Source organism: Mirounga angustirostris, unplaced genomic scaffold, assembly GCF_029215605.1.
Source record: "Mirounga angustirostris isolate CCGP_5_RB_7025 unplaced genomic scaffold, mMirAng1.0.hap1 SCAF_9, whole genome shotgun sequence".
NCBI lineage: Eukaryota > Metazoa > Chordata > Mammalia > Carnivora > Phocidae > Mirounga > Mirounga angustirostris.
In genome coordinates, this window is record NW_026991717.1 from 112,001,823 (window position 1) to 112,016,783 (window position 14,961).

A 14,961-nucleotide genomic window follows, 5' to 3' on the forward strand; every position below is an offset into this window, starting at 1 on the left:
TTTATGGACTCAACACTTTTTTTTTTTTGACTCAACACTTTTTAGGTTCAGAGAAGTTAGGAGCATTTTCCAGAATTGCACAGCAGGCTAGTGACAGAGCCAGAAATACGAGGCAGGATGCCTGACTCCCACAACAGTGTTTTCTTCAGGCCAAATTGAAGTTTGGTCCTTTTACCACAAATATTTTGAAAGGAAAATCCCCCACAGTCTTTCACATTTTCCCAGAACACAATTGTCATACAGACCTTCAAGCAGGCTGGAATACTAAAACCTTATCAGTTCTTTATTTTAGAACTGACAGTTGATATTCTCTGGGCTGAAGCTAAAGAAAAATGATTTTTTTTTTCATAATGGATTGATTTATAATTTTCCAGACCTTGGCAAAATTAAGCCAGTGAATAGTAAAACCAGAACTGTGACGCTCAAACTCCAAAATATTTGGTCTGACTTTTCCTCACAACAAATACTGGATATCTCTTTTCAGAGTTGGAAGTGACAGGAAGGGTTTGGGATGGGGAGAGGCGGGGGAGAGGCATGTGTCTATGAGTGTGGGCTTCCAGGCCTCTCTTGGAGGAACTCCCTCTGTTCCTGCACTGCACCCAGAGCTGCTCCATCCCTCGTGCCCTCCCCCACTTTCTTGCGGCAGGGGGGCTGGGGGTACAGGGGAGTGCAGGGGGGCCCACTCCCAACTCCTGTACAGCAGAATGGGTTGGGGCAGACACCGTCATGGTTGGGAATCAAGAGGAGAGTATGGTGAAAACCACTCCAGGGCCTTTCTCTCAAGCCTTGGTGATGAAAGGACCCAATGAACCTTAACAATTTCTCACAGGAAAATTCCAGCCTCTGTCTTCTTAAAAGCAGGACATTCAGCAACCCTTAACAGAGCCAGGATTGAAACCCAGAATTTCTGACTTACCCAAGGCCTATGTTTAGATAGAAAGGCTCGATCACTGTCCTATCTGGCAATTAGGATCATTTTAGATACCAAAAATGACAGTTTAAAAAAGTGTACCGTGGGCAGATAGACCATTTTTAATACAAAAAGAAGAAAAAATGAACTATGACTTCAGAACCTTTGAAAAGCAGAGCCCTGTCATTTTGAGAGTGCTAGATTTGGCAGCAGGCAGGCAGTTTGTGAGCAGAGTCAGCCCCCAGCCTCTCTCTCCATCGCTCGGATGATGCCCTTTCTCTGGCTGGCCAGGTTATCTGGTGCACTGCCTGTCCACTTGAGTAACCAGGAGTATTGGGACCATCCCTGCACCTAGCGCTACAGGCCCAATTAAAGTGATTTTGAAACTTGTCTGATTCTCTGTGTTAGCTTGTAGCAGGTTTCTGACAGGGAGGGGGTGGGAGGAGGAAGTGGGTGTTTTAATGGGCATAGAAATGCCACCCTACCCCCCCGAGGGGCCTCACGCACGATTCCTCTAACCCAGCCTCCCCCTTAAACTCTTGCACATAGACATGAGTTCCATGAAGAGCTTTAGATTCCAGGCCTCCTGTGGGCCTCGGAAATGACATGCCACATGCATCTGGGGCACTGAAAACCACCAAAAAGATAGGGAGAGTTCGACTCAGATTGCCTCAAATGCCTGGCTCTTTTGTAGAAGCTGCAGCTACTTACCTACTTGACTATGGTTATTTCGTAGCATCAGAGTCCAAAAGGACTCTTGTCACAAAATCGGGCTTGTTACAATGTAGCACTCTGATAATCTTCTAATTTCTGGACATTAAAAATAATGAACAAAGAAATCTATAGATCAAATTCTCTAGACCAGGACATGCAGGCCTGGAAAAGTCACCCATCCTAGGGTCTGGGCTAAGAGCTCCTCCTTCCTCTCCTCTGCCCACTGCTGCCTTGGGAGGAAGAGTGGGCAGGGAAGCCAGCACGTCCCTCTTCTTTTTTTTTTTTTTTAAAGATTTTTTTATTTATTCATTTGACAGAGACACAGTGAGAGAGGGAACACAAGCAGAGGGAGGGGGAGAGGGAGAAGCAGGCTTCCCACCGAGCAGGGAGCCCGATGTGGAGCCCGATCCCAGGACTCTGGGATCACGACCTGAGCTGAAGGCAGACGCTTAACGACTGAGCCACCCAGGCGCCCCCACGTCCCTCTTCTTATCTGAGCTGCTGACCTCAGGCAGGTGACTCTAGTTCACCTGGTGGAAAGTGGGGCTTACAAATTTTGCCTCTCACTTGCCCCCACAGAAAGTTGAATGAGGGCATGTGCCATATATTTAGGTCCTTAAAAAAATCTGACTTGTAAATATTGAGTTATTGTTTTGCTGACCATGAATATTTCTTCTGCTGACCAAAGAGGGCCAGATATTCCATTCCAACCTCTTCTATCCCTGGCTTACCATAAAGTCCTTCTTCTCTGTCACCTTCCAAGAGTCAAATAAAAGGAGCTTCTTCTGCCAAAGGCTGTGCGTTTAGATCTGACAGTTCTCCACCCTGATTTCTTCAGGGCTGTCCCATTTTCTCTTCTGTCTCCTATTTTTCAGTACTCACCATGAGCTGGAATATACTAAGTGGCTACTCCTGGAGGCCCCAGCAGAAATACTTCTAATACTTCACTGTAGGGTGGATCAGACTAGACATACAGTGGCCCCTAAGGTAGAATATATTCTGGACCAGGAAGTGTGAGTAGGATGGGGGCGTGGGTACAGCATAGATATAGTTTGGCCACAGCATAGCCAAAGAAAGATGGGTCAACTGAAGGCAAGTGGTCTGCACTGGATACAGAGACTCATGGAAAAGCAGGCTTAATTGCCCAGGGGACTCTAGCTCCCTAACCCCCTGACCCTTAGGGCTTATGGTTCTGATCAGTTTATTCTGCTCCTACCTTCTTGTCTCTGGTTATTTGCTTTCTTAAGCTATTTTTTTTAATACTTAATGGAAATGAGTCATATTTCTGTTTGTGTGTTAGTTGGCTTTTTCATCCACAAGACCCTGTCTTCTGACCAAAATGACATTCCTTCCCATCCATCTGCCTTTTTAGTTCACCTGGTCTTTAACTGGTTCCTGTCTTTCCACCTTTTTTTCCTCTAAGACCTGTTCTCTGTGAAAGCAGGACTTACTGGGTTGTTTATGAATATGTACCCTGAAGTTTCTTCTTTTTTAAAGAGCTTTATGGTGCCCTTAAAGTGAGCATAGATGCTGTACACAGAAGGGTTGAGTAGGATGCACTTAGAGAAAGCCAGATAATGCAAGAGAAAACTTGGAACCCAGGGACATGGTCTTTGGAGGGAGAAGTCTCACCCCAGTGTTGCCTTGGGAGAGGAGCACTAAAAATGAGACTTAAGGTCTATGTGGTATGAGAAGACTTGACTTACCATTTGCAAGTCAAGTGTACCCGAAGCATCCTGCAGCCCAGAGGGCAATACGGAGAAGCCCTGGGAGTAAGTGGTCTCTTGATATACAGAGTTGAGTGGAGATAATTGTTACTTTGTCTGACTTACAAAGCCTCCTCTTCCCAGTAGATGGTTGGTATTCTCCTTCCTGAAGAATAAACTTTAAGCTAGACTCCGTCTCCTCCTGGCTTCAGATGTAATCATGACCACTAAAACAAACAAACAAAAAACCAACCTATTTTCCCCTTAGTCCAAGAGTCCCATTCTGGCCTTTGGATTTGTAGTTGATGGGGGTGGGGGGGTGGGGGGTATGTTTTCAATGAGCCATACTTTCAGAGAAGTGGCAAAAATAGTTGCTGTCCTTTCATTTAAATTGTCATTGCTTTTTGAACATATCAACAATTGTTCTTTGTCAGCAGTGGGCTGTATGTTATACAAAAGGGAATCAGGTATGTTTTCTATCTAAAGAGGAAGGTACCAGTCCGCAAAGGATAACTAAAGACAATGATGAGTGCTAACATTTTAGCATTAACCACTGGTCAGGCACTAATGCTAAGGATCTTATATGCATTATCCACTTTCGTGAAACCCTGTGAGTTCAGTATTATCATACCAGAGAGGTATGAGACTTCCCCAATGTCATACGGCTAGTAAGTGGTGGAGCCCAGGATCTTAACTCCAGTCTGTCTGACTCCCAAGCACTTACCTAACTACTGTGCAAACTGCACTCCCACAAATGTGACACCAAGCATCGGAAGCCCCAGTCTTTCCATTGGAGCAAAATGGCAAGGACGCCCTTCTGAAGTGTCAGTCAGAACAACTTTCCAGAAACCAGGTAGTGTTAAGACTCTGTTTATAATGTGTAATAGTATTTTATAGGTTACTTTAAGGGTGTAGTTTTCGGGTCTCCAGAGGACAATACATTTATGAGCTTCTGCGCAAGCCATGGTTATTTGTCAGCGATGCTATTTGAAAATGTTTCCATTCTATCATTTTGCTGAACACGGGTTGAGAAAACCACAACAATTTAGTAAGATGATGTGATTAGCAAAGCCCTGAGTTTGGTTGCTATGTGTCCTTCAGTGATTTGGCTTTCGGGTGCAAAATACAAGAGGAGAGGATTATTAGCAAAACCACTCTTGCCCTTGGAGAGTGAAATGTCTTCTCCACCTCGTCTCCTGTTGAAAGTGGAGATGGTGCTGAGTACCTTCTGAGGGACATCTGGAGTTTGGTTTGAGGTTCTGCAGGACATAACTCTATTAGTTCTGTATAATAAAACCATCATCTCAAGACAAGTTTCCATGAAGGACCAGTGAAATAATAGTAAAAATGAGGGGAAAAAGTGATCTGAATATTTTAGTAAATGGCTCATCTGTTAACTTACAAGTTTCTAGAGAAGACATACAGAGCCTTCACCTCTTTGTTTCTCCCTGTGTATATGGTGACAGGCCTTGCATGGTAGGTATTCAATACATTTTTTTTTTTTGTATTATCATCACCATATCATTAGAGTTCTTTCATTTTTACCAAGCCATCATTTAGAAGAATTCTCTAAAAAAGTAGAGCTTTCCTATTTTGATCTCTCAGAAGCTTCACATTTTTAAAAACTAGGACAGACAGATATATTATTTTGTTCATTGGTAAATAAAGCGCATAGTATTTTCAGAGTAATACCAGTACCTATTGGCCTGCCTGTAAATGATTGCTATCTTTTTCTTATTGAGATTTTTGCACAAATTCCTAGCCATTGAATAAAACTTAAGAAGGACTAAGATTGGTAGAAATGATCAGATCCTGAAGTATATCCTAATGTAGGAAATTGTGGTTTAGTGTTCTCCTGTTAGATTCAATTATCTGAAGCACATGGTATTACTATATATTATATATATACTTAATCTATATAGCATCGTTCTGAAGAAAATAACACCAATAACAATGGCTTCTGTTTATTGACTATTTACTATGTGCCAGACATTGTTAGATGCCTCACATTGATTATCTCACTGAATTCTTGTAACAGTTCTGTAAGATGGGTATGATTTTACCTATGAACAAATGAAGCTACTTAACTCAAAAGTTTAAGTAACTTTCCCAGGGTGTGCAGTGTCAGAGTCAGAATTTGAACTCAGTTTAATTAAACTCCAAAGCCCACACCCTATATTATAAAGAGAGAAATGAACATAATTTTTATCCAGACTCCTACAAATGAGCATTTGTTCTTGAGAGAGTAGGCTGTTATTTGACTATGTAAAGCCATTGTAATTGCAGACGCATGGCATGTGATTCTTACCAGTCCAGATGAAAAGTAGCAATGCAGAAGAATGAGGAGAAGATGAGCAGATACTCAGCAGAGGGCTGCAGGATCTGACCATCACTTCAGAGTAGCTGGAGACTCATATGCCTAGCTCACACACAGAGACCTTGCAAAGGTTGGCTTTGCTAATAGAGTACTTCATTTCTTTGCCTGACCTTGCCATCGTGCTCCACTCTCAGCCCTCAATTAAGCTGCCATTGGTAGAGGATTTATAACGTGTCCATGGTTCATTCAAGAAACAGTGACAAAGGTGTGGCTGAAAAGCCGGACAATGAAGAACAGAGACAGTTTCCACTTCTGTTCAAATTCGGGTGGCAACAAAACCATAGCTGACCCTCGGGACAGACCAAGACAGTCCAACTCGATGCTTATTCCAGATACTAAGTGACTAGTACCATTTTCAGAAGGGACGTTTCCTCTGAGTGACCAAGATGCTCACAGTTCTTCCACGTAATGGGAACACCCAAACCTTGGGAAATGATTGTGGTGTTAGTCAATGTAATGTTCCAGGAGAGAATCTGTATTTTATTCTTCCTTCAGCCTTCTAAACAATATAGTAAATGTTATAAACAAAGATTTTTAAGGAAAAGAATAGTTTCTTGACTGAAGTGAATGTCATGGTGTGGCAGTGGATCATATGAATTTTAAGTTGGTCATATTTTAATTTGATCATAAAATTATAAGTGGATCATATAATTTTAAATATGAACCGTATTTTGTATAGGTAGGGTTATATTAATTTGTGTTTTAAATGCATAGTGAGACTGGAATGTTTTTGTTGGCGTTCAGCGAATCTAAAAGAACAGTGTTGTTCCTTTATGGATGAATCTTATTACAGTTTCACAAATTTGGAAATAAAACTCTGACTTTGAGTTAATATGGAAGAAGCCATAGGCATCCCAGTTTTAAATTACTGCTTTTATTTAGCACTAGCAATATCTTGGGCTGTGGATATAATCCTAAAAATTGAAGTTTGATCAAATGTGTTCATATGCATCTTAATTCTCTGGTTAGCCTTCTGTTATTTAGCTAATATGACAACACCTCTCAGTCCCAATTTACTCAGCATTTAGAAGGAACCGATTGGTGGTTTAAGCTCTAAAAGAAGCCTGTTTCCCCTTTTCTGTGTTTTGAATGACCTGTAGGTTTCGCCAGATATTCTGGCCTGCAGATAAAACTGATGAAAGTCAGAACTGGGGTTTTCCTACCTGTGCTTATCAGTCCTCCCCTGAACCACAGTCTGTTCTTTTGAGAGCTCTAATAATTAATTTGGTCTCTTTCTTCTCCCTTCCCCCACCTTCTCCCTGTCTGTTCACAGGTTATCTTGACGAATCAAATTACAACGCATCTAAGCAGAGCCCTAGCTTCTCAGGCAGACCTGGTGTCTCCAGCTGATGATTTGTCCCTGTCTGAAGGTAAGGGATCTGTCCGAGAGGGGCCGAAACTTGACACTGATGTATAACCTCACCGCCTTTCCTCTCTGCCTCTCCGCCCCCTGTTGTGCTGGGAGGCTGCGCTGAGAGGCCCTGGCCAGTGAACACAGCCGGATCCTGGCGATTTAGGCTTAGCCAACTTCCCCGGCATCTGATCCCTTGTATTTGGAAAGGCTCTTGCCCCGTCTCTATAGGCCAGCTTCCTTTTTCATCCGAGTGAGTCACCTTCATGGACATCCAATCACCTCCACCTTGAAGCCTGTCACACCTCCATAGATTGATTTTGGGTCCTTAGTATAAGGCCAACTGCAAAGTGACTTGATTTTTGAGACTGATGCTCACAGGTTGGCTTTACTGGTGGTCCCATAGCAATTCAGCCTTTTGTTTGTTGTGCTGGGTGCTTTGGGACTGGCTAAAAGTGTGCACCAGTGTCGTGGGCTGGAGATGTGGCATTCCCGGCCAACTTTACAAAAGGGTTAAGAGAAACTCTCCACATTGGTAAATCTGCAAAATTTTCTCCACCCTCCCATGCTAGCAAAGGTCAGCCTAGCTACGATTTACGTAGCTAGGGGAATTACGCCACAGAGCCAGTGGGTGGTTTCTAGCTTTATTGAAAGTTCTTATGTGACATTTCTGAGTTCTGCTAGTTGTGGGCTGGATAAATGTGCATAGCTGTGACAGACCCCCTGCACTTCCATTTTCTGAGAAGTGTTCATGAGGGAGCAGATGGGATTTGTAGGACTCAAAAGGCTCCTGACTGCCAGGTGGTCTAACGTGGATTGACCGCAGTTAACGGACTCAAAAATTGGAAGGATCACAGTCCTGCTTCTTGGTGGTGTTTTCAGAGTGAAAAACTACTTATTTATAAAAATTGTAAAATGCTCTGTGTCCCCTCTTTCCACATTCAGTGGTATGTCATCCCTCCCCCTCATCACCTGGACTGAAAAGCCAAATCATTTACTATTCTTCCCTCCCTGCACTCCTCTCATCCAGTCTTCTTGGTTCTTCTTTCCAAATATAGTCTTCCTCTGCCCCCTCTTCTTTGTAATTAAAAAAAATGTCTATGGCTATTACACATTTTTTTTTAAAGTAGGCTCCACGCCCACTGTGGGGCTTGAACTCATGACTCTGAGATCAAGAGTGGCATGCTCTACCGACTGAGCCAGCCAGGTGCCTCTTCTTTGTGATTTGTGTTGTGATCAGCTGACTTATTAAACTCACAGTTGGATTATTTTTATAAATTCCAAAATGGCCTTCCCAGCTCTAGCCTCTCTACCATTTCCATTCTGCCACTACCAAATGAAACTCTCTGAATCTGGCTTCCTTTTACTGTGCCACTCTCCTACTCAGAAGTCTGGGAACTGTATCAGCCCATTTTCTGAGAATGGGCCAAGATCAATAAGCTGCTTTTAAAATATTCAGGAATTTGTGGCTTGTCAGCCTGAAATCAGCCAGGGTGGAAGTATTTACACCATGGGAATCAGCAAATGCTAAAAATCAGGATTTTTTTTTTTTTTCTCTTCTTTTGTGTGGATCAGTTTCCAAAACACGACTAGAGACAGTGCTTCCTCACTCCTCACAGTCTGCCCTGTCCTTCCCATTCCCCTTGGTTCTTGCCAGGGCCTTGCAGGAAGCTCCCCCATCAAGCACGCCTGCCACTCCCCACTCCTGCCCCATGCTGCTGCAGAGACAGCTCAACTTATCTAGAATAGCATTGCCCTTTTTTTACCTCTACCGCTTCCTTTCTTCCCGAATCCTCCGACTCAGTCAAGGTTTATTTAAAGACCACCTCTTCCCAAAAAACCTCCTTGTTTGTTCCAGTCTGCACTAGTCTCGCTCCTCTTCCTCCTCTGTGGCCCTTCTACCTGCTCTGCTTTATAAAGAAAAGGTCCAGGTAACTTAATTTAACTTTTCATGGTTTCCTGACTTAGATTGGCAGATTTTTTAAACAGGCTATCTTGTATTCTTTTCATATCCTGAGTGACTAGCAAAGCTAGGCACATAGTAGGCAGTAAATAAATGCTAAATGGATACCATAGTAAGTACTTTGTAAACAGTAACCATGAGATTCACATAAAGCACCTCATTAAAAATTGTTGTAATTATTTCACACACACACATACACATTTATTCAGCTTTGAGGAGAAAAAAAAATATCTTGTTTCCTTATTAAAAAACCAATAAGTAATAGCACTTCGCTTTATCTTAAGCAAAGAAGAGGAGCAGAACAGATACAGAGGAAATTGTTTTTGGGACTCCAGTGTAACCGCTTCCACAAAATGGTAAAGTTGTATTCATGACAAGGGGAGACTTACCAGCTCATCCTTAGACAACTTTTTAAAATTTTGAAATCCTAGGGAGACTGAAAACAGTTGGTTTTTCTAGATCTTTCCTTTGCATAGCTGAGCAGGTAACGAGGCTATAGAAATATTTTTCCTGAAATCTATAATGAAGTTCCTTACCAGTGAACTAATATGGAGAATTTTCTTAATGCATTTATACCTATTCAAATACATTGCAATGGTTGTTAATGCCACTATGGTTAATATGTATAAATTACTTTGTTGTTTCCAGGATCCATTGTATCAACTTTGCTATTGTGTTATTAGCCCTGGGACCTTGGGCAGGTCTTTTGATGACTTTGGGCCTCAAGATTGGAAATATAAGATTACTGAAGTCTTTTCTAGCTCTCCCATTGTGAGATCATGTTGTGGGTCTGAAAATCAGGAGCATTCACTTGTTGATGGGGTTTTAAAATTCTGATTTATGGAGTGGAAGAATGGCCTTGTATTTTCCTAGATTAAGCAAGATAGAAAGGATCTTCAGGAATCTTAGCATTGATACTTCGGCATACCTATAAGAACTTCCTTGCCCCACATTGCTGTCTCCTCACTCTGTAAACCATTCTGGTCTTGTCCGTCTGTCTCTTGCTCTCTCTACCTCTTTCCCACACAGACGTGGACACAAGAAGATGCGTGTGCAAACCAGTGAGAGTGAGAAACACACTGATGGGGTGAGCTCCAGGTCCACCCTGTCGTGTAATAGATTTCAGCTACAGAGCAGAAGGCACAGCTTAAACAGTGCTCCCTTGAAAACAGTTGTGGGGTGAGAACAAGCGGCCAAGAGCAGCCAGCAATAAAATGATCTGAGTTGACCTAAGGGAAATACCCAGCAGGAGCCAGTTCAGGGAAATGAAGTCCCTTCTGCTCGCAGGGAATACAAGTGACCTGGCCCAACGAGAGATCTCTTCCACCCCAGCGGATCCTGTACTATTAATATCTGCCAGCTGCAGGCCCAGAGCATCCCCCCTGCTGAGATCAAAAGAGCCCCTATCTTAGCTGGAACAAGGTCATCTTCACAGAGCTGTGCAAGTGAGCCCTGGCTGGCTGCAGGGACCTCTATGGGGGAGGAGAAGTCAGGAGATGGGGAGGTGCTCTCTCACGCTCCTTTAATCTCGGCTGACCAGCTGTTGCCCTCCCAGTGTTTGTAAAGTTGAGAGTTCTTTGTTTTTGTGTTGCTAGTTTTTTTTTTTTTTTCCCCTCCTTACTAAGTTTATGGCTGGGTTGTTGCTTGGATGATGTAGACCATGTTCACTGCTTGGGTCCCTGGTATGATTCCCTTCATTGGAGTTCCATTCCACTGTTGGATTATCCAGCTCCCAGGTAGGAAAGCCACAGAAGAGAAAAGTGGACCCCAGAGGTCAAGGACTTTCTGCACATTGTTCCTGCCCCGTAGTTTTGTGCCTTGTGAGGGAATCAGAGGGCAAATTGAATTTTCCCTAGGTTGTTGAAATAACTTCTCATAGGTGCTTGTCAGTTTTCAGCCTGCCTCTCACAAACATTATTTCATTCAGTGGAGAGAATGGAATCTTATGCAAATTGACCAAAATTCACTGCCCTGTGAACCTAAGGGCAGAAATCCAGATTTCTGGTTTTAGAATCTACATTGTTCTTGACCAGGCACTGTGAATCAAAGTATTTTCTTCTTTATTTTTTTTGTTTTGTTGACAGAAACTCAGGCAACTAGATTATTACAAAGTTCAGTGACTGGTTACCGACTAGGTTACTGTGACTGTTCTGAGGCCAAGGACATGTTTCTTAGTTGCCCTTACCAGTTCTTCCTGGTGGTCATCGAAAATACCAAGGATGACTGGATCTCAGTCCTAGGGAATATCTCTTTTCCCTGTAATGATCAGTAGAGAAAGGATCTAACAGTCCAGCTGGCCTAAGACTCCATACCCTGTTCTGAAGTCACCTGGGATTTGGGCAGAAGGGCTGGCTGGGCTCCTGTCCACACAAGCACAGTTGGTAGGTGAGGTTGACGTATGGTGACAGTGGGCCCTGTTCAAGATTGAAGCTCTGCTCAACCTACACCACAGGCTTTCTCTCCTCTGATGATTTAATGGGATAGCAGTCACTTCAGTGTGGCGACATGGCCCATTTCAGGACCCCCAGATGGCTTCATGGAAAGGAAGACATTATTAGGCTGCCATCCTGGCATTTCCAGCATCTGGCATGTTAGTATCCTTTTATCTGCATTAATAGTTCTTGATAGATAATAGCACTCAAAAAGTAAAAATTAAAAGTGCATGGATGGGTAAAGGAAAGAACACAAGAGAAAAAGCAGTACTTACTAGACTCAAGAGTGCTTTCTAGTTTTAGTAGTGGAAGGCTTTCTATTCCATTTGAATTGATGGCTGATTTCATGTGCAAGAGAAAGTATTTTGGGATTCATACTCCTTAACAAACCATCCCTGCAAAAAGCTGGAGTCCATTTGAAAGATTATATGCAAGTGCATGGCTTGTGTCTCTTTTAAAATAAATTCAACAAGCAAGAGCAGCTCAGAATGGTTGGGGCGAATCAGGGACTCACGGTTGTGAAAGAAGCAGACTTCAAAGCGTGGTATGAATTTTCAAGTTTTATTTCCACTCTTGCTTTCCAGCTGGATCTGCTCTGGATTTACTGCAGGATGTTTGAAAATGTGGCTCCCTGCTAATCTCAGACAGTTGCTATGATCAATGGTTTCTTTCATTTCCGATAAAAAACACTGGTGTTTCTGCTTAAATTGTGTGTACTTTCAGCTTTATTATTATAGTTGTAATTTATTGTCCAGCATTACCCAAATTTGTAATCCATTAACCACAGGCTTTGGGGTGGGTTGGTCAAGTTAGCAGAGCTCTCTCCACACGTTAGCTCCGAGGCCCTCCACAGCCTCATCCCAAACTAGAAATGTGTGTTGGTTTGGGTAGGACCATGTACAAATGAGTATGGGTGGGGCAGCTTTAAAAACCCACTTCTTAGGGGTATGGTGCAGGTTGGCTATAATTACTGCTTTGAAAACATAAAGTATCACCACGTGACAATGAGGTTAATGTTAACAACTGTGATCAGCATGGTTGACCTTAACATTTCTATAGTGTTTTAAAATGTCCTAAAATGATGAATCACTTAAACCACCTCGAGCAACTGAAGCATGAAGGAGAGTAGGGAATTGCTCAAAGGCCACACAATAAGTGAGAAGTGGTGGTGCCGGGAACGGAAGTTAGAGCCCCTCCTGTGAATTCCTAGATTTGGCCACGGCTGCCTCTTAGGAGTTTTGGATAAAAATGTTTAAGTGTCCTGGTGACCTTTCGATTTCTAATTCCCAAGTCACAAACATATACCAACACACCACCTCACATGCTTCCATTCACAAGGGACACATACCTACCCATGCTCCACCCTCCCTAGTATTCAAGAATCCATGGCACTTAGCTGGGTGAATATTACTTCCAGCAACTGTTCAGATGCCGTGAAAGGCCTAATTTATAGAAAAAGATTAAAAGCACCCAAACCCTGTGTTGTTTAGCTAAAGAAAGCCTACTTATTATTATGTGAGGTAGGGGCAGCTAGAGTTGAGAGAGGGTGGGCAGAGCCTACAAACGTCTGACAAGCTGTAAATCTCAAAAGGGAGAGGAACTTTTTGAAGATGTCCAGCAGGGAGACCAGGGGATAATAGGATCAAGGCAGAAGGACTAACAGGAGAAAGGGAATATTGAAGTCAGCCACCAGGAAGTATTTCTTGGTCAGTAGCTCTGTTTTGCTAGCAATAGTTTGCCAGAGAGAGACACATGTGAAGCATGAGGTGCATTACGATCAAATGAGATGAGAGAGAGCTTTCTTGGGGGGCAGTCTTTGAGGTGGTTCGTGGGAGGGCTGGGCTAGATGTTTTGAAAGTATTTTCCTCTTACCCTCAGACTTCTTCACTACTTAGGATTTACTGGCTAATTTCCCAGATCTGCACATGTTCCTGTTAACATCTCCGTGTTATGAAGGCAGAAGAGACGAGAGCACCAAAGCCAGTTTTGTCAATTGTTTCGACTACAGAGATGACGGGGCCAAAAGCCCAAGAATGGGATGCCAAGAGGGGGTGTGATCCCAGAGGGCTTCAAGTTGGAAGGATTTTCTGAGACAAGATCCGTGTTTACCATCATCAAAAAGAATTCAATACCAAATATGAGAGGCCTCTAGGTCAGAGATCATAAAGAAGGGATGAATGGCTGGTTTCTAGGAGTGGTGCCCAGAGAATAACTTGGTTTGCATTGTAATGTGGCATGAAAAACTTTCAGAATGCATTTGTGATGTTTACTAGGATTTGGCGGGGGATTATAATAAGGTCTGGCAAGGTGGTCTAGCCCGAGGACAGTCCCGCTGAGCTCTGACCTAGGCTCAGATCTCTCTAAGGGCTTTGCTTTTCCTCATTTTTCTGATAAGCCACTAAATAAATTCTAGTTGGATTAAGCTGCATTTCATTCAGTCATACTGACATTTCCTATGCAATAGCTGCATTCCTGCATATATTAGCATAATTTTAGAGCTATGGCCCCTCCAAAAAAAAACTTTTTGGCTAGATGAAGAGACTTTCAAGCGCCTTCCAGCTGATATTTTATGAGTTGTGGAGCCCCTACTATATGCACTATGGTAATGTTATAGGAAATCCAGAAATGAGCAGATATGGTCTTTGCCCACAAGCTATTTACAGTGTAGATTGAGAATAGTTCTAAAGGCGAACATTATTAGGTAGAATGTGGGTGGTGCTTTCAGACAAGATGGTATGCACCAAAGCCTCCAGGATTTAGGAAGAGGAGCATATCTCTTTCAGCAGAGGGGAATCTGAAGGGTCCAGGGAGGAAGATGTAAGAGACAGCCTTTGAGGGATAGATAGGATTTCAATAGGCAAAGAAGAGTAGAGATCAGGAAATGCTATGAACTAAGACACTAAGTTCAAAATGGGCCATGTCCTGCCCTTATCTTCTGTCCTTCTCCCCCTATCTGTTCTAGCCTCATAGCCCACTCTCCCGTTTCTCAAATTCACCAAAGTGTTTCTGCCTCTGGGCTTTTGTATTTATTCCCGCTGACTGGAGCACTTGTCCAGATCCCTCCTTGGCCTCCTCCCTCACTACATTCAGTCTTGCTCAAGTGTCATCTTCTCAGAGATGTCTTACTTCACCTCTCTGTCTGAGAGGGGGCCCCTATCCCCCATTCCATCCTCTTCTATCCCCCAAGCCTGCTTTATTTTTCTTCATTGCCCTTATCACTGCCTGACCTCATATTATAAATTTGTCTGTGGGTTCACTGTCTGCCTCCTTTGCTTTCATATAATCTCCTCAAGGGCAGGGACTTTGTCTTGATCACTCCTGTATTCTGTAGTTCCTGGAGAGTACTCAATAAATATGGGAGCTGTGTTGTAGGGAAATGCAGGATATGCTCGGAAGAGGGCAAAGAAGCCTCATTTGCCTGGGGTGGTCACTTACAATAAATCTAGAAATAGATTGGGGCCAGACTTTGAATGCCAGACTGAATTTAGATTTTATGCTAACATGATCA

The 14,961-nt window shown here is 43.0% G+C and overlaps 1 protein-coding gene across 8 annotated transcripts in view; it reads left to right on the top strand.

The window, feature by feature from the left end:
* RAD51B (RAD51 paralog B) overlaps positions 1 to 14,961 on the top strand; it is a 562,202-nt gene that overhangs the window by 400,096 nt on the left and 147,145 nt on the right. For 7 of the 8 annotated variants that reach the window (XR_010405219.1, XR_010405220.1, XR_010405221.1 and 4 more), the window contains exon 8: positions 6,981 to 7,077. Coding sequence is in view for 5 of the 8 variants with exons in the window: in XM_064571227.1 (XP_064427297.1) it covers positions 6,981 to 7,077 (97 nt within the window). In the remaining 3 variants the exon portion in view is untranslated. Of the gene's footprint in view, positions 1 to 6,980; positions 7,078 to 13,348; positions 13,965 to 14,961 lie in introns of those variants that run through there. The other variant, XM_064571233.1, reaches the window with a different exon arrangement.